Source organism: Ranitomeya variabilis, chromosome 4 (assembly GCF_051348905.1).
Source record: "Ranitomeya variabilis isolate aRanVar5 chromosome 4, aRanVar5.hap1, whole genome shotgun sequence".
Taxonomy (NCBI): Eukaryota; Metazoa; Chordata; class Amphibia; order Anura; family Dendrobatidae; genus Ranitomeya; species Ranitomeya variabilis.
In genome coordinates, this window is record NC_135235.1 from 174,016,760 (window position 1) to 174,036,346 (window position 19,587).

The 19,587-nt window shown below is 43.4% G+C and overlaps 1 protein-coding gene across 1 annotated transcript in view; it reads left to right on the forward strand.

Annotated features, from left to right (window-relative positions):
- Positions 1-18,176, forward strand: part of ZCCHC24 (zinc finger CCHC-type containing 24) — a 333,151-nt gene extending 314,975 nt beyond the window's left edge. The window contains exon 4 of the mRNA XM_077259405.1: positions 17,164-18,176. Coding sequence (XP_077115520.1) covers positions 17,164-17,277 — 114 coding nt within the window. The 3' untranslated portion in view covers positions 17,278-18,176. The remainder of the gene's footprint in view (positions 1-17,163) is intronic.
- Positions 18,177-19,587: the final 1,411 nt, after the last annotated feature.

Below are 19,587 nucleotides of genomic sequence, written 5' to 3' on the forward strand. Positions count from 1 at the left end.
TGTCAGGTAGGTTATCAGACTCTAGGGCCTATTAGGGACAATGGTAGGCATATTGCTATTTTTCAACAATCCTTCAACAATTTTTCAAGGGCGCTACCCTGATTCCCTGGCTGTGATCCCTTCTTTTAGAGTGTTTTTTTGTATATATTTTTCGAACGTTGTTTTTTTTATATTCAATAAAGAGTATCTTTACATAGGGGCAGATTTTCTTTGCTGGTGTCTTATTGATTACTACCCTTTTTTTTGGTATATCCATTTAAAAGTTTATATACCCCCTGGCTACAAATACCAGCTCCCAGCCACCCCAGAAATGGTGCATCTGTACGATGCGCCAATTGCGGCACTTAGCCTCTCCCTTCCCACTGCCCTGTAGCAGTGGCATATGGGGTAATAAGGAGTTAATGTCACCTTTGTATTGTAAGGTGACATTAAGCCAGGTTAGTAATGGAGAGGCATCAATAAGACACCTATCCATTACTAATCCTATAGTAGTGAAAGAGTTAAAAAAAAAAGACACAGCCAGAAAAAAGTATTTTAACATTCTTAATTTCACCAAACATACAACCATGCCTAATTCCTCCCTCAACGCCCTCAATAGCCTGGAAAAAAAAATAATAAACCAACCGTATACTCACTGTCTGACGCAGTCCAATTAATTACAGTGCCTACAAGTAGTATTCAACCCCCTGCAGATTTAGCAGGTTTACACATTTGGAATTAATTTGGCATTGTGACATTTGGACTGTAGATCAGCCTGGAAGTGTGAAATGCACTGCAGCAAAAAAGAATGTTATTTCTTTGTTTATTTTTTTTTTAAATTGTGAAAAGTCTTTTCAGAGGGTCATTTATTATTCAACCCCTCAACCCTCCAGAATTCTGTTTGGTTCCCCTAAAGTATTAAGAAGTAGTTCAGGCACAGAGAACAATGAGCTTCACATGTTCGGATTAATTATCTCTTTTTCCAAGAACCTCCGCTCCTCCATCAAGGATCTTAAGATGGGTCGTCATTTCATCTTCCAACAAGACAACGACCCAAAGCACACAGCCAAGAAAACCAAGGCCTGGTTCAAGAGGCAAAAAATCAAGGTGTTGCAGTGGCCTAGTCAGTCTCCTGACCTTAACCCAATTGAAAACTTGTGGAAGGAGCTCAAGATTAAAGTCCACATGAGACACCCAAAGAACCTAGATAACTTGGAGAAGATCTGCATGGAGGAGTGGGCCAAGATAACTCCAGAGACCTGTGCCGGCCTGATCAGGTCTTATAAAAGACGATTATTAGCTGTAATTGCAAACAAAGGTTATTCCACAAAATATTAAACCTAGGGGTTGAATAATAATTGACCCACACTTTTATGTTTAAAATTTATAAAAATTTAACTGAGCAACAAAACTTTTTGGTTTGTAAGATTTATGCATCTGTTAATAAATCCTGCTCTTGTTTGAAGTTTGAAGGCTCTAACTTATTTGCATCTTATTAAACCTGCTAAATCTGCAGGGGGTTGAATACTACTTGTAGGCATTGTATGAGTGTCCCACGACGATCTCAGGAGATGTGACAGCTCTATAGACCTTCAGTGACACACTGACAGGTGACAATGGCTCATTCAGTGCATCACTGAAGAAGTTACTTTAGTTCATTGTCTCGCTTTTTGGCAATGCTGCGCGGGAATTTTCCCATGCAGCTGTGCCACAAGTGACAGTATAAACTACACTGTACTCACAGCGGCGGGGGATACAGTGCGGAAGGATACCTTCCATCATTGTATTCCGGGGCCTCTGGAGAGTGGTCGCATCAGCTGATGTGACAGCTGTCCACGGGAGATCATTGTGGGACAATCGTGTTAATTGGATTACGGTGGACACAGGGAGTATATTGTTAGTTTATTATGTTAATTTTTTCAGGTGAGTGAGGGCTTCGGGGATTAGGTGTAGATGGTGAGTATGAACTATATATGTACTGTATGTGTGTTTTTTTTTTTTACATTCAACACATTAGCCGGATGATGGGACTACTACTGTCCCATCATTGGCTAATGTGTCAATCACTGTCACTGTAGCAGGCTGTTGTGAACTCTGTTTTCGGGCTCCCTCTTGTGGTCACAGGTGGTATTGTGTGAGTTTTGTTTTTGGGCTCCCCCTGGTGGCTTTGTTGGTTATCCTGCTGATCTGTGGCTGGATCAGCTGCCTCGTTATGCACTAGGGAGTTTCCTATTTAGCTCTGCTTCACCTCCACTTGTTGCCGGCTGTCGATGTATTCAGTGCTATTTTGATCTCCCCTGATTATCTTCGTTTTCAGTCTCTTCTGGAGAAGCTAAGTTTCTGTTTGATTATTTTTTGCTCATCAGTCTGCAATATGATTTCAGTGTTTTATGAGTTAGTCCAGCTTGCTAATATGTGAGTTCTTGCTGCTGGTAAGCTCTGGGGTACGGAGTTGCTTCCCCCGCACCGTTAGTTGGTGCGGGGGCTCGAGCAATCTCTGCGTGGATATTTTGCTTAGGGTTTTCTATTGACCGCACAGCTCCCTTCCTATTTTCTGCTATCTAGTGTTAGCGGGCCTCATTTGCTAAATCTATTTCATCTCTGCGTTTGTGCTTTCCCCTTAGCTCACCGTTAATATTTGTGGGGGGCTTTTCTATATCTTTGGGGTCATTTCTCTGAGGCAAGTAAGGACTTTACTTTCCCTCTAGGAATAGTTAGTTTCTCAGGCCGTGAAGAGACGTCTAGGATTTCCAGGTAACGTTCCACGGCTGCCTATAGTTGTTTGCGGATAGGATCAGGTTGCGGTCAATCCAGATACCACTTTCCCAGAGCTGGTCGTCGGTTTAGTTACTTAGCTAGGCAGACTTGTGATCCTTGCCACTAGGATCATAACAGCAGGCATAGCCAGATGGAACTTGTAGTGTCATCGGACGATGCCTGCACACACACACACTAACACAGCCCCGGCAGACCCACGGACAGCCCGCTGACGCCCGAACAGCCCCGCAGTCCCCTGCACAGCCCCCCCCTCGCACACACAGCCCCAGCAGACCCCCCGCAGACCCCCAGACAGCCCGCAGGCCCACGGACAGCCCGCAGACTCATAGACAGCCCCGCAGACCACCTCACACAGCCCCGCCGACCCACACACACAGACACGCAGACCCCGCCCACACACAGACACGCACACAGTCACCACCCACACACTTCCCTTCTCCCGGGCCGCAGCGTTTCTCACAGGGTGCTCTGTCCGCGGAGCCGGGACACGGTGCCGGAGATCGCGGTATGCGTTCAGTGCTTATGCATACTGCGATCCCTACCACGATCTCCTGGGCCACAATCCTCATCCCCGGACGCATAACTCTGTGGGGTCCAGACCGTGCAGGCACATCACGCTTACGCAGTCTATAAAGGCTTCAGACAGAGTGACGCTCCTAGCATTATATTATAGATGGTTAAAGGGGGAAACTGTGCATTGAAGTAACTTTTCAGCATAAGCGCCCCTGTGCGTGCACATGAAGAATAGCGCTATATCTATGTACTATATCCTAAGGATATGTTTTTTTTTATTGATCATTTGCTTCCTAAGTCCAAGGTTAATCAACTTTTTAAAATAATCTTCATTTAACCCCTTTCTGACATTAGACGTACTATCCCGTCGAGGTGGGGTGGGGCCCGTATGACCACCGACGGGATAGTACGTCATATGCGATCGCGGCCGGGTGTCAGCTGACTATCGCAGTTGACATCCGGCACTATGTGCCAGGAGCGGTCACGGACTGCCCCCGGCACATTAACCCCCAAAACACTGCGATCAAACATGATATATAGGGATATAGGGAAGCATCGCGCAGGGAGGGGGCTTCCTGTGGGCTTCCCTGAGACCCACGGAGCAACGCGATGTGATCGCGTTGCTCCGAGGGTCTCCTACCTTCTCCTCCCTGCAGCAGGCCTGGATCCAAAATGGCCGCGGGGCTGCATCCGGGCCCTGCAGGGAGGTGGCTTCACAGCGCCTGCTCAGAGCAGGAGCCGGGAAGCCTCTAGGAGTGCACGTCAGATTGCTGATCTGACACAGTGCACAGCAAAGTGTCAGATCAGCGATCTTACACTATAACATGATGACCCCCCCGGGGCAATGTTATAGTGTAAAAAAAAAAAATATTCACATGTGTAAAAAAAAATAAAAATATATATATATTGTTCCTATAAATAAATTTATTTATCTAAATAAAAAAAAACAATAAAAGTACACATATTTAGTATCGCCACGTTCGTAACGACCCGACCTATATAACTGTCCCACTAGTTAACCCCTTCAGTGAACACCGTAAAAGAAAAAAAAAAAAAAAAAGAGGCAATAAACAATGCTTTATGATTATACCGCCAAACAAAAAGTGGAATAACACGCGATCAAAAATACGGATATAAATAACCATGGTACCGCTGAAAACGTCATCTTGTCCCGCAAAAAACGAGCCGCCATACAGCGTAATCAAAGGAAAAATAAAGTTATAGTCCTCAGAATAAAGCGGGGGTTCAAAGTTCTCACGACACATCTAGATACGTTCCTTGGGGGGTCTAGTTTCCAATATAGGGTCACTTGTGGGGGGTTTCTACTGTTTAGGTACATTAGGGGCTCTGCAAACGCAAAGTGACGCCTGCAGACCAATCCATCTAAGTCTGCATTCCAAATGGCGCTCCTTCCCTTCTGAGCTCTGCCATGCGCTCAAACGGTGGTTTCCCCCACATATGGGGTATCGGCGTACTCAGGACAAATTGGACAACTTTTGGGGTCCAATTTCAACTGTTACCCTTGGAAAAATACAAAACTGGGGGCTAAAAGAGAAAAAAATAATAATTTTTATTTTCACGGCTCTGCATTATAAACTGTAGTGAAACACTTGGGGGTTCAAAGCTCTCACATCACATCTAGGTGAGTTCCTTAAGGGGTCTACTTTCCAAAATGGTGTCACTTGTGGGGGGTTTCAATGTTTAGGCACATCAGTGGCTCTCCAAACGCAACATGGCGTCCCATCTCAATTCCTGTCAATTTTGCATTGAAAGGTCAAACTGCGCTCCTTCCCTTCTGAGCTCTCCCATGCGCCCAAACAGTGGTTTACCCCCACACATGGGGTATCAGCATACTCAAGACAAATTGTACAACAACTTTTGGGGTCCAATTTATTCTCTTACACTTGGGAAAATAAAAAATTGGGGGCAAAAAGATCATTTTTGTGAAAAAATATGATTTTTTATTTTTTCAGCTCTGCATTATAAACTTCTGTGAATCACTTAATGGGTCAAAGTGCTCACCACACATCTAGATAAGTTCCTTAGGGGGTCTACTTTCCAAAATGGTGTCTTTTGTGGGGGAGGGTTCAATGTTTAGGCACATCAGGGGCTCTCCAAACGCAACATGGCGTCCCATCTCAATTCCAGTCAATTTTGCATTGAAAAGTCAAATGGCGCTCCATCGCTTCCGAGCTCTGCCATGCGCCCAAACAGTGGTTTACCCCATCAAATGGGGGTATCGGCGTACTCAGGACAAATTGTACAACAACTTATGTGGTCCATTTTCTCCTGTTACCCTAGGTAAAATAAAACAAATTGGAGCTGAAGTCAATTTTTTGTGAAAAAAAGTTAAATGTTCATTTTTATTTAAACATTCCAAAAATTCCTGTGAAACACCTGAAGAGTTAATAAACTTCTTGAATGTGGTTTTGAGCACCTTGAGGGGTGCAGTTTTTAGAATAGTGTCACACTTGTTTATTTTCTATCATATAGACCCCTCAAAATGACTTCAAATGAGATGTGGTCCCTAAAAAAAATGGTGTTGTAAAAATGAGAAATTGCTGGTCAACTTTTAACCCTTATAACTCCCTAACAAAAAAAATTTTGGTTCCAAAATTGTGCTGATGTAAAGTAGACATGTGGGAAATGTTAACTATTAAGTATTTTGTGTGACATATCTCTGTGATTTAATTGCATAAAAATTCAAAGTTGGAAAATTGCAAAATTTTCTAAATTTTCTCCAAATTTCCGTTTTTTTTCACAAATAAACGCAGGTAATATCAAAGAAATTTTACCACTATCATGAAGTACAATATGTCACGAGAAAACAGTGTCAGAATCACCGGGATACGTTGAAGCGTTCCAGAGTTATAACCTCCTAAAGGGACAGTGGTCAGAATTGTAAAAATTGGCCTGGTCATTAACGTGCAAACCACCCTTGGGGGTAAAGGGGTTAAGAATGTCTTTTGCTGCTGTACTCACTTTGCGCATAACAAAAATGTTACAAAATCCATTAGCGCTCTTGTGTAGTTCTAAGTGCTCTCTCTCTGCCCTATCTTTCCCTTTCTCAGTGTTAGACCATGGTCACACAAGTGATTATTCTCTCATGTGAGAGAATCGGCCCAATTATGTTAATGACACTTGGCTCAAACTCTGTCAGAGTTTAAACCGAGTGTCATCTAAAGGTACCGTCACATTAAGCGACGCTGCAGCGATAGCGACAACGATGCCGATCGCTGCAGCGTCGCTGTTTGATCGCTGGAGAGCTGTCACACAGACCGCTCTCCAGCGACCAACGATGCCGAGGTCCCCGGGTAACCAGGGTAAACATCGGGTTGCTAAGCGCAGGGCCGCGCTTAGTAACCCGATGTTTACCCTGGTTACCAGCGTAAAAGTAAAAAAAACAAACAGTACATGCTCACCTGCGCGTCTCCCAGCGTCTGCTTCCTGACACTGACTGAGCTCCGGCCCTAACAGCACAGCGGTGACGTCACCGCTGTGCTTTCACTTTCACTTTAGGGCCGGATCTCAGTCAGAGCAGGAAGCAGACGCTGGGAGACGCGCAGGTGAGCATGTACTGTTTGTTTTTTTTACTTTTACGCTGGTAACCAGGGTAAACATCGGGTTACTAAGTGCGGCCCTGCGCTTAGTAACCCGATGTTTACCCTGGTTACCAGTGTAAAACATCGCTGGTATCTTGCTTTTGGTGTCAAACACAACGATACACGGCGATCGGACGACCAAATAAAGTTCTGGACTTTATTCAGCGACCAGCGACATCACAGCAGGATCCTGATCGCTGCTGCGTGTCAAACTAAACGATATCGCTAGCGAGGACGCTGCAACGTCACGGATCGCTAGCGATATCGTTTAGTGTGACGGTACCTTTAGTGTGTTCTGATTCTCTCGCATGCGAGAATCAGAGCATAGGTGTTGAGAAGACGGAGAGCTTAATTTCTCCATCTTCTCCATTGTCTGCGTCCACACTGAGTCCACGGATGTTCTAGTGTACTCTGCTGCCAACCGAATGATTTCTGATGTTTCACACGCACCCATAGACTTGTGTGTGGGCATGTGATTCGAATTCCGGAGTCACTCACAGCATGTTGCAATTTTCTGTATTGCCCCATAGTATAACACTGGTCCAATAGCATTCAAACGTGTAAGGCTACTTTCACACTAGCGTCGGCCCGTCGCAGTGCGTCGGGCCGACGTATCGACACATACTGTGAAAGCGCAGCACAACGGGGGCAGCGGATGCAGTTTTTCAACGCATCCGCTGCCCCATTGTGATGTCCAGGGAGGAGGGGGCGGAGTTCCGGCCACGCATGCGCAGTCGGAAATGGCAGACACGACGCACCAAAAAACGTTACATGTAACGTTTTTTGGTGCCGACGGTCCGCCACAACACGACGCAACCGTCGCACGACGGTTGCGACGTGTGGCAATGCGTCGCAATTCGTCGCTAATGAAAGCCTATGGGGAAAAAACGCATCCTGCAGACAACTTTGCAGGATGCGTTTTTTCACCAAAACGACGCATTGCGACGTGCGTCGTACAACGCTAATGTGAAAGCAGCCTTAGCCTTAGGCTGCTTTCATATTAGCGTCGTACGACGCACGTCGCAATGCGTCGTTTTGGTGAAAAAACGCATCATGCAAAGTTGTCTGCAGGATGCGTTTTTTCCCCATAGGCTTTCATTAGCGACGCATTGCCACACTTCGCAACCGTCGTGCGACGGTGGCGTCGTGCGTCGGTTGCGTCGTGTTGTGGCGGACCGTCGGCACCGAAAAACGTTACATGTAACGTTTTTTGGTGCGTCGTGTCCGCCATTTCCGACCGCGCATGCGCGGCCGGAACTCCGCCCCCTCCTCCCCGGACATCACAATGGGGCAGCAGATGCGTTGAAAAACTGCATCCGCTGCCCCCGTTGTGCTGCGCTTTCACAGTATGCGTCGGTACTAGTGTGAAAGTAGCCTTATACGCTCATGTGAGCGAGCCCTTAGAAATAGCAGCAGGGATTGGAAGCGGCTTGTACAGGGATGGATCCCCACAGTATGGATATGGCAGAAAATATGTACAGGAGGGCCTTTAACTGGCTTTAGAAAAGAAGGAAAGTACAAGATGTAAATGCAGCATAGAAACTGTACTAATATATGAACTAATAATGTCAGAAGTCCCTGGATGCATATAGACCTCAAATTCATTGTGTATTACTGAGACAGACACTCCCAGAATAAAAAAAATCTGAAACTTTGGTCAAACTGCATATCAAGGAGTCTGAAAATGAAGGAAGGAATGAAGATTGCAGACTGAAACTTAATGCAATTTTATTAACTGAAGGTAACCACTAATATTCTTTTTCGTGTTAAAGGCCTTGGAAGTAAGGAGAGTTGAGTAAACAATGTAAATCTCCAAAGCATTATGCACACACCCCAACTACCAAATACACAAATTTAAAGGTCAAGTACAATGTCATAAGCTGATAACAACATAAATACAGCACTTGAACCAGCTTCATAACATAGTTTCAGAACCAAGCTCATAACAAACATTGGTCCTGGTGCTGAATCTACCTAACTCCAAGCTTCTCACTGTTACCTGAGCAATTTATAATCATTTCTTTTTCTTCCTCCTCTGTGCCTCATTAATAGGTAACATCCTCACTGACAACAATTTATAAGTTTCATTTAAAAATGTCTTCCATTTTGTGGCTGCTGTCTGTTATTCCTTTATTTCTTGCTACGTTCAGAGAGCTCTCTCTGTTTAACCCTCAGTACACAAAGTTCAGTAACAATGTAATAAGCACATAACATAAATATAGCACCAACCCCATAACTTCGTTTCGGAACCAAGTTCAGTGTCAGAATTAAGCTCAATACATAAATACAGTTTAAGAACCAAGCTCAGAGCATAAATATGGCACTAGAGTCAACCAGTACATGTTGTCACCATATAAAGAAAGGAGTGTTGTGTGGAGTACCATAGTAAAGGTACCCCTATACCCTCTATAGCTGCCTCTTCCAACGCTGCTATACTTCGCTATTCAGAGTCTTAAGAGTCAGGTTGTTCTTTGCGAAGGACGTATAAATCAACGTATTCTGCTCAGGCAATGTTCCCCAACCCTGAGGACTGTTTTTTCCAGCAGGACAATGGCCATGCCACACAGCTAGGTCAATCAAGGTGTGGATGAAGGACCCCCACATCAAATCCTTGTCATGGCCAGCCTAATCTCCAGACCTGAACCCCATTGAAAACCTCTGGAATGTAATCAAGAGGAAGAAGGATATTCACAAGCCATCAAACAAAGAAGAACTGCTTACATTTTTGTACCAGGAGTGGCATAAGGTCACCCAAAAGTAGTGTGAAAGACTGGTGGAAAGCATGCCAAGACGCATGAAAGCGGTGATTAAAAATTATGGTTATTCCACAAAATATTGATTTCAGAACTCTTCCTGAGTTAAAACATTAGTATTGTTGTTTCTAAATGATTATGAACTTGTTTTTTTGCATTATTTGAGGTCTGCAAGCAATGTATTTTTTTTTTGTTATTTTGACAATTTCTCATTTTCAGAGCAAATACAACATTTATTGCTTGGAACTTCGGAGACATGTCAGTATTTTATAGAACAAAAGAACAATTTACATTTTACTCAAAAATATACCTATAAAGAGAAAAATTAGACAAACTGAAAATTTTCCAGTGGTCTCTTAATTTTTGCCAGATCTGTATAGTACAGGTAACTCCAGTGACTCACTATCATCACCAATAGAAGTCATTATTTTTTTCTTTTCCCCCTCATCTAGTGCAGACTATTCTGATTACTTTTTTCAGCCACAACTCGCCTGTGCAAAATATAACACACAGACTTCTATAGCTGATCACTTTTAGAGCGCCCTTCCCATATTTTCCCCCAATTATACAATACAGTAGTGATGTTCCCCTATGTGTCCCTGATCCATGACAGTAGTATTTCCTTCTTCTTCTCTGTGCCCATATACAGTATAACTGCACAGGTGTGATACCCATACAGTAGTATTGTCCACCTATTATGCCCACATACAGGTGTAACATTCATCTCTGTGGGCCCTATATAGTAGATACATTACTCTAAGTGGCCACATACATTAATAATGTCCCCTTATGTGTTCCCTACATAATAATAATATCCTTATATATGGCCCCTATATATTATTAATGTCCCCCATGTGAACCCCATATATTAATTCTGGCCCCCATACATTAATATTGGTCATTATGTGGTCCCCATGGGGCACCTATAGTGCTTTCACTATTTAAAGAAAAATAACCTAATCCATCTTTAGTAGAATGCATGTTTAAACAGGAAATGAAGCTTTGTTTGTTATAGTGAAATATGCTAGCATTAGAAAAGAAACATCATATGCAAAATCTAAAGCAGTCAAGACTAAATTTGAAGGCTTCTTTTACTAATTGTAAGGCCTTAGAAACTTGAGGCAAGACGTATCACCTAATTGAGTGTTGCTATACCATTTTGTTTTTTGTTTTGTTTTTTGGAAAGTTGTTACTAGTAAAATGTTGCCATGTGATCTATGACATCATATGAAATAATTAGTGAAATTTAGAATATGCGCAATTTCTTACTAGGAATAAGTTAGAACCTGTCCCTGCTCCCATGCCCAGTGGCTCAATCCTCTTCCTCTGTTTGCTAGCTGATTTCTTGCTCCACACATACTTTTACTTAGGAGGCACATTGATTTTGCACTGGTATCAGGTTGACATCATTACCTTGGAGTGCTCTGCATCTGCAGGGCCCTGATGGGACCATGGCTGTAATACAGGGTGGGCCATGTATATGGATACACCTAAATAAAATGGGAATGGTTGGTGATATCAACTTCCTGTTTGTGGCACACTAGTATATGGGAGGGAAAACACTTTTCAAGATTGGTGGTGACCATGGCGGCCATTTTGAAGTCGAACATTTTGGATCCAAATTTGTTTTTTCCAGTGGGAAGAGGGTCATGTGACAAATCAAACGTATTGAGAATTTCACAAGAAAAACAATGGCGTGCTTGGTTTTAACGTAACTTTATTCTTTCATGAGTTATTTCTCTTTGTTTACAGCCATTGACATGTCACAGAGGTTAACACGTGAGGAGCGGATAGAAACTGTGTTGATGTCTGGTGAACGCAGTACCCGGGTCATTGCAGCAGATTTCAATGCAAGACACCCTACGCAAGAAAACTGTCACCATTCCCATGTTATTTAGGTTTATCCATATAAATGGGCCACCCAAAAAAGTTTTCCTCATCACTGGACATAATGTTCTGTTTAAACTGTTCCAATTTTTGTTTTGCCCATTCTGCAAATTCAGCGCACCGATCTGGGTCATCCTCGTTGAGATGCTGTAGCAACTGGATTTTGTAAGGGTGCCATTTGTGAGTAGCTAATATCCACCAAAGGGATGTTCGACTGATTCCAGATCGGCGCGCTGAATTTGCAGCTCAGCACAGATCAAGACTCTTTACAAAAGCACAGTAGTACACAGCACTCCTTCTAGCACAGTGTAATGGAGGAGGGGGGAGGGTTTGCTGAGGGAGATGATCTTGGTGACACAATTTCTTCTTGATCACAGAAACACCACTCATTCCTTTGGCTGCTGCCCCAACAGTAAACAAGTTTTCCACAATCCCCCTGGGGCTCTGCTAACCACTCGCTGTCTCCTGTGACTGTGTTAAACCCTCTAGTTGCTGGATGCTTTTGAAGCAACAGCACGTAGCACTATTTTTGCATGTTACACTCTTTCATCCTTTTTGAATGTCATCCTCTACATTTGCCTCAATTGATCGATCTGACCAATTCTAAGACCATGGTGGGAGTCATGTTACTTCATATACGTACATATTTGCATAGCATTCATAAACATCAATAATAACCTATTATTATGACCTTTTACTTGTAGGACTCCTGTAAGAAATAAACAATTAAAACAAACCGCATCTCTTCAGCTGGAGCTTTTCGTACGTCTTCAACCAGCTCTCTCTCTCACTAGGCCGTAACAGTTCTTTGTTTCTACAAAGTCTTTTAAGGAAAATCAGAGCGTGAAAACAAGTCTTTCCAGCAGGCAAGATCTTCCATACTGCCTCTCGGTGGTAAATACCACTCAAGTGGGCATACCTGGTCTGTAGGCAGGGTTACCTGTTTCCAATCGACAGTCCATGGCACTCGACTCGGTTCACCAGGTGTCTCATACATCAGCATCACGGGCCTTCTCACTTCTCGAGTTGACATCCTCCTAAAGGGTTTTTCCTCAGATACCACGGGTTGTTCGGTTGCAGGAGTTTTTTCCGCCGCACTTATTTCTCGTTCTTCCTCAGATGCTCTTGTAACTGCGTCTGTAAGTTCCTGTACTTCTCCTGAATCATCTGGTTCCACACAGTCTTGTATTATCGCTCCTCCTGAGTATTGATCAGTCTCTGAAGTGATCAATGTTATCAATGTTCGATCATCAGAATTGACTTGGACTTCATCTGTACTCCTTGGTACAAACTCTGGAGCCTCTGGACTTAGTTCACTCTCCTGAGGATAGTACATCCCTCTCCTTGCCGGTCTCAGAGATACAACAATGTGCTCTTCTTCATCGGATCTCTCAAGGTCACTTTCTATCTCTGGAGCTTCAGTCTGTGGTAGTCCTGTAGTCAATTTCGATCGATATTGGTCCACTTACACCTTGTCTTCCCAGTATGAATGAAGTTTTCCTGGACCACCTTTTTCACGTACGTTCTTGACTAGCACCTGATTTCCCGGTGTTAATTCTGCTCCATAACATTTTCAATCATAGTACTCCTTATTCTTGCTCTGCTCTTGGGTAGCCACTTTGGAGGCTATGTTATATGCCTCTGTCATCCTTTCATTCCATTTCCGAACGTACTCAGGATGCGTTTTGTAAGTCTCTGACACCGGAGTGTCGAACATGATGTCAATTGGCAGTCTTGGCTATCGCCATACAATAGGAAGAAAGGTGAGTAACCCGTTGCCTCGCTCTTGGTACAGTTATATGCATGTACCACTTTTGACAGAGAACTCTTCCAATCTTTCTTCTCGTCAGCTGTTAAAGTGCGCAGCATTGACAATAATATCCGGTTAAAACGTTCCACTTGTCCATTACCCTCTGGGTGATAGGGTGTTGTATGGGATCTCTGAATTTTACAGTACTTCCCTAATTTGGCAAAGAGCTGGTTCTCAAATTATCTTCCTTGGTCGTGGTGTAACCTCGTAGGGAACCCAAACTTCAAAGCAAAATCATTGAAGATCTTCTCTGCCGCTGTTCGACCAGATTTATTAGTGGTGGCATATGCTTGAGCAAATCGCCCCGCTCCGACCTTTGCTCCTGGCAACTTATTGTGGCTCTCCGCCCGCAATATCAGGCTGCTAGTTGAGTCCACTAAGTTTGCGCCTCGCTACTTAGGGCCTTTCAAGGTTCTGGAACAGGTTAACCCTGTCGTCTATTGTCTGGCTCTTCCTCCACGCCTGGGTATTACCGACACCTTTCATGAGTCCCTCTTAATAATAATAATAATCTTTATTTTTATATAGCGCTAACATATTCCGCAGCGCTTTACACACATTACCGTCGCTGTCCCCGTTGGGGCTCACAATCTAAATTCCCTATCAGTATGTCTTTGGAATGTGGGAGGAAACCGGAGTGCCCGGAGGAAACCCACGCAAACACGGAGAGAACATACAAACTCTTTGCAGATGTTGTCCTTGGTGGGATCCGAACCCAGGACTCCAGCGCTGCAAGGCTGCAGTGCTATCCACTGAGCCACCGTGCTGCCCCTTAAAGCCCGTTCACATGTCCCGGTTTTCTGAGTCATCTGCCGGGACATCGGGTTCGTCCTCGGACGATTATGAGGTGAATGCTATCTTGGGGTGCAAGGTGGTACGTGGCAAAAAGTTCTATCTGGTGGACTGGAAGGGTCACAGCCCAGAGGACAGAACCTGGGAGCCTGTGGAGCACATTCGGGCTCCACTGCTCATTGCAGCCTTTGAATGTAGCGAGGTTCAGGGAGGGGGGTAATATTAGGTGTCGAGTTCCCGCCTCCACACAGTGAGAATCTTGAACCATGTCCGCTGCGGTCTCCTATTCTTCTCCAGCCGCAGTGGAGCCTGCTCAGCGGAGACGTTGGTCTCAGCATCTGGCTCAAGCTGATACTGTGCAACTGCTTACTGCTGCCTTTCCAGGCTCTGCCTTTGTAGCCATCACTGATCAGCAGCGAACAGGTCTTTCTGGGACTAAGTCCTGCTTTTCCCATACTGAGCATGCCCACGGGACGACCTCCCATTGGAGGTTGGGGGTCACATGCTCAGGTCCTGTTGCAGCTCCTATTGAACCATCAGGAAGGTCCCGTAGCACTACTGCTATAAAAGGTTCGCATGGCCGCTCGGCCATGCACTAGTGTATACTTGATAACGTGTGTAGATGTGTGACTGTCGCTCCTTAATCATTCCCCTTCCTAGGGTTGTTGACTGCTCAATGGTGGATGCTATCTAGCTCCCGACAGTGCTACCTGCACACCTAGCACACTTACAGTGCCTTTTGCTGTGCCCGCTTATACGGCACTGTGCGCAATCAGGGTGGGAATTCCCGCTTGGACTCTGGGCGTCCTCAGGCGCGGGCTCAAAAGCCACTGAGGGTCAGAGCGAGTCCAATCACCAGTTTAGTGGGGGTGATTCATAGGGATCCCACTAGTGTCTTTCAGCTGCACCCTGTGACTGCGAACGGCGCAGCGTATGTTGGCGACTTTGTGAAGCACCAGAGTTCGCTTCCATTCACACTGGGTGAGGTCTAAACCCACGTGTGAGCAAGCATCCATCCGCCATTACTCAGCAGCAGGTGTCATCTCTGCACGGTAGACCCTGGACTGCAATCGCACCTCATATTCTCTATTATCATTATTTGGTGCGTTCCGCCAGTCCTAATAATATTGATTTGCCTATGCCTCTTTTTCTCCTGTGATATGCATGGTGGATATGAGAAATAATATTTGCTGATTAAGCTTGTTCCCAACGATCTCAAGAACTTCTTCTTTACTAGGTCAGCATCAAACTTCTCCTCCGCTCCTACATCTCTGCATGCGAACAACAGTCTATCCTTAAGTTCAATCGCTCTGAACAAGAAACTTTGGGGTGATTCATTATTGTTCTGTGAGATGTTAATGAGTTGGTGGAACAATTCTGAAGGACTCTCTTCTTTATAATGTCCTTTTAAAATCATCTTCAACTGTGGTAGGGTCAACTGACTTTTCATCTCTAGCATACTGCGGAGGTTCAATCGTGGGCTGATTGCTTTCACCACCCCCTCAATGACCTCATCTGGCTGGTAGCCTTTCAATAATCCTGCATCGATCTGGTGCAATAAGTTCATATAAGACAGTTTCTCTCTCTGCTCACACTCTCCAATCTGTCCCAGGATCTTGAACTCTTTCCTTATGGTGATTTGTGGTATTGGAAAGTACTGTTTTCCTGATTTATCAAACCCAAGCAGGTTAAAGGTTCTGTCAGTGTCTGTCAGACGTTCAGAAGGTTGGGTAGATTTCTGCAGGGCTGTTGTTAAAGGGAACCTGTCACCCCCAAAATCAAAGGTGAGCTAAGCCCACCGGCATCAGGGGCTTATCTACAGCATTCAGTACAATTCAAGGGTCGACTCAATTCAAGACTCAGACTTTATAAACAGTACAGCTGCTTCTTAGAGGCACATTGACTAACAGTCTCTTTTGATAGCACAGTTCAGCCCAGATCAAGACTCTTTATAAAAGCACAGTAGTACACAGCATTCCTTCTAGCACAGTGTAATGGAGGAGGGGGGAGGGTTTGCTGAGAGAGATGATCTCGGTGACACAATTTCTTCTAATAACTATCTTCCTGCTCCTGATAGACTTTCTCCACTAGCAGTACAGGGGGTTAGCCCAACTCCACTCTGTAATGGAATCCTGTGTCCCTATGTTTCACTTGCCTGAACAGGTGTGAAACAGATCACAGAACACACCATTCCTTTGGCTGCTGCCCAGCAGTAAACAAGTTTTCCACAATCCCCCTGGGGCTCTGCTAACCACTCCCTGTATCCCGTGACTGTGTTAACCCCTCTAGTTGCTGGATGCTTTTGAAGCAACAGCAGTTAGCACTATTTCTGCATGTCACAATCACTACTTGAAGACAACGTGGAGTGACTATTTTGGGGATAGGTGTAATGGAATGAAGGGCTGCTAATTACTTGGGGATCCTAAGGTGGGTGGTGGTGTGGTAAGGCTGCTAAGAAATTAAGAGGAAGAATTAAGATTGGGACTGCTATGACTATTAACAAAGTGCAGCCAGCTAAGATGACTGAGGAAGTGTACAGGAAAATGAAACACAAACCTACAACCTCCAGTGACCTTTAAGTCTCATCTCGTAGTGCTTTCTAAAGGTATTTTGATCTTGTTATATAAATGTGAGCAATCAATCTTCCAGCAGATTTGTGGAGCTAACCATACAGCATGTCATTACTGGCTCATAACTTGTGGAACTAGCTCCAAGAACTGGCTAAGATTTGTCCAGCTCTGAAATAAGGCCAAGTACAAAGATACATTTTTACATGATGTTTCTGTAGTCCAGATAATGATTTATGATATGAGATTTAACTTCAGAGACTTTATTATACAGCTTCTTTATGTACTAGTAATACAATAGCTTGACACTCAAATAACCGATTATGCACAAGGAGATGAATGTTGAGAGAATTGCTCTAGAAAGTCTTGCTGTCAACTGCTAAGCACTGGTTGAGTTGAAGTTCACCAACAGCTGCTCCAAACTTGATACTAGGTTGCAGACGCATTAACTAATCTTTTGTTCCTTTCTTTCCTTTTCACAGCGACCATTAGAGAAGCCTGATGGTTTGGACGTATCTGATCAAAGCAAGGAGCACCCCCAACATCTGTGCGAAAAGTGCAAGGTCCTTGGCTATTACTGCCGACGTGTCCAGTAAACAGCACACAGATCCTTGGCTAGAGGGCTGAAGCATAATAAGGGAATGGCAATGACACAGTGACTAGCGTATACACTAATAATATGCCTTATGAGTATTAGAATGTAACATTCTTCCTGTGTATGTGTACTATTTGTATTTATGAAGTATTAGGGCTGTTTAACTGTTAACACAGTTGTCATTTGCCTCCAGATTTTCCCCATTTTTGTGGGGTTTAAAAACTTGGGAACTGGATATATGATAATGCAGTTATTGGTAATTAATCTCTACAATGTGATATTTCTAGAGGTATATAAATTATCAAAATATTTTGTCTTCCTTTCCATATAAAGTGGATGCAAATCAGATTGTGTGCTGTACATATAGATACATAACAATTTGTAAATTCTTTTTATAGAACTAAATCCTTTAACTAAAAGTTTTCAATTGCTGTAAGGTTAGGTTCTCATGTGCCATTTATGAGCCAAATATTATAGTGAGTACAAAGGAGAAAATCATTTTTAATATTTACTTTCTTAAAAGCTGCTTGTATTAAACCAGCTTAAAAAAACAATGTTGAGACAAGGCAGTGTCTCTGCAGCCTGACTTTACCATGCCAGTGATTGGTCAATGAGAACTATTTAGTGGTCAGCAAATTAGATCATTTCCAATATTTAATTTCTGCCCAGAGGGGTGTGAAGCATTTTGTGTTCCTAGCATGTTTCGTATCCTCACTGGAAATCTTATTTAAAGTTTTCTGTTCTCATTCCCTTTGTGACTTTTTGGAGGACTTTATTTTTTTGTATTGAACTGACTGCAAATAAAATCTGGATGCAAATGACAACATTAAGTTACCAATAATAAAATACCTACTCCTATTTCGGGGGGGTTAGGGGACTTTTGTTTACATGTACTTTAGCCTTTTTGCTACTGGACAAATTCAAGGAGATGTCCACAGCAGCACAAGGGGTTAGAATAACAAAAAACTGGCCCAAACACTGATAAGACGAACACACAGCAAACAGTAATATTGTGTCAGACAGAAACAATGTTGCTTGTTGTGTCTCTAGCTTATTCTTCTGTGGGCCAAAAGCACACGTAAAATGATAACTGTGAATATGGGGGTGTCCATGGATGAAAATTGTCTCGTATCCCTGAGCTACAAGAAATATTTATAATTGTTCTTTTTAAGCCACTTTGTAGATTTTGGTTATGTGTCTGTGTATTTTTTATTGTTGTGTACTGGATTCTTCCTATTTGCCAAACCTGGGCTGATATTTGGCAAAAACTTGCTCATCAAGATCCTTAGCCTTATACTGTTCCAGGTAGTCACTACTTCGTTGACCGTTGATACTTTTCGCTCAGCATTATCCCACATCTCAATATAAGAAAACATGGAAGGATTTTATAAACTGTGGAAAGCTGCCAAACACTGTAAGAGACAGCACTGCACATTTTCTGTGGGAAAGAGTTGAAGGGTTTAAGAAAGACAAAGCTCAAGTATCTTAACACTAATCATCCTGAGCCATATTCTGCTGCGCTGAATGCCTTGTTACCTGATGCAGCTGAAATAGAAGACCTTAAGGCCACGTTCACATGTTCAGTATTTGGTCAATAGTTGACATCAGTATTTGTAGGCCAAAATCAGGAGCAGAACAATCGGAGGGAAAGTATAATAGAAACATATGCACCACTTCTGTATTTTTCTCCCATTCCTGGTTTTGGCTTAAAAATACTGATATAAAATACTGACCAAATACTGAATGTGTGAACGTGGCCTAAGATTGCCCATTCACACAGAAGAGAACAGTTCATCTTCACTGTAAATGTTGTAATTTAAAATTCTAATTTGGTTCCTTTGCTTTCTTTGTTATCACAGACTGATTATTATATATTTTTTTCATCTCAGAACAGCACCCTTCTAGATTTATCACTGCTCTTCCATATTGGACAACTCTCACTCATATTAGAGATCTAGCCCAGGAATGTTTTGTGCACAGATTCCATGCATTCATTCTCTATTGATCACAACAGTATGAAACCTATAGTATGTCAATAAAAATAGATGGTAATTAGAAGGACCAATAGGTCTACACCTTCTGCAGCTTTCCTTAGCAGCAATATAATGGTACGGTACTATGTTTACTTGATTTGATACATCTTCTTGCTATATTACTGATAGATTTGTGTTCAGTTGCCCAGAGGCTGGTTAATGTTCAGCAAAGACGGTGGAGATATGCAAGTGCAGGTAATGATGATGACCAATAATTATGGTCACCACAAACGCCTATATTCTGGTTTGGCAGAAGAATGTTATTGTGTGAAATGAGT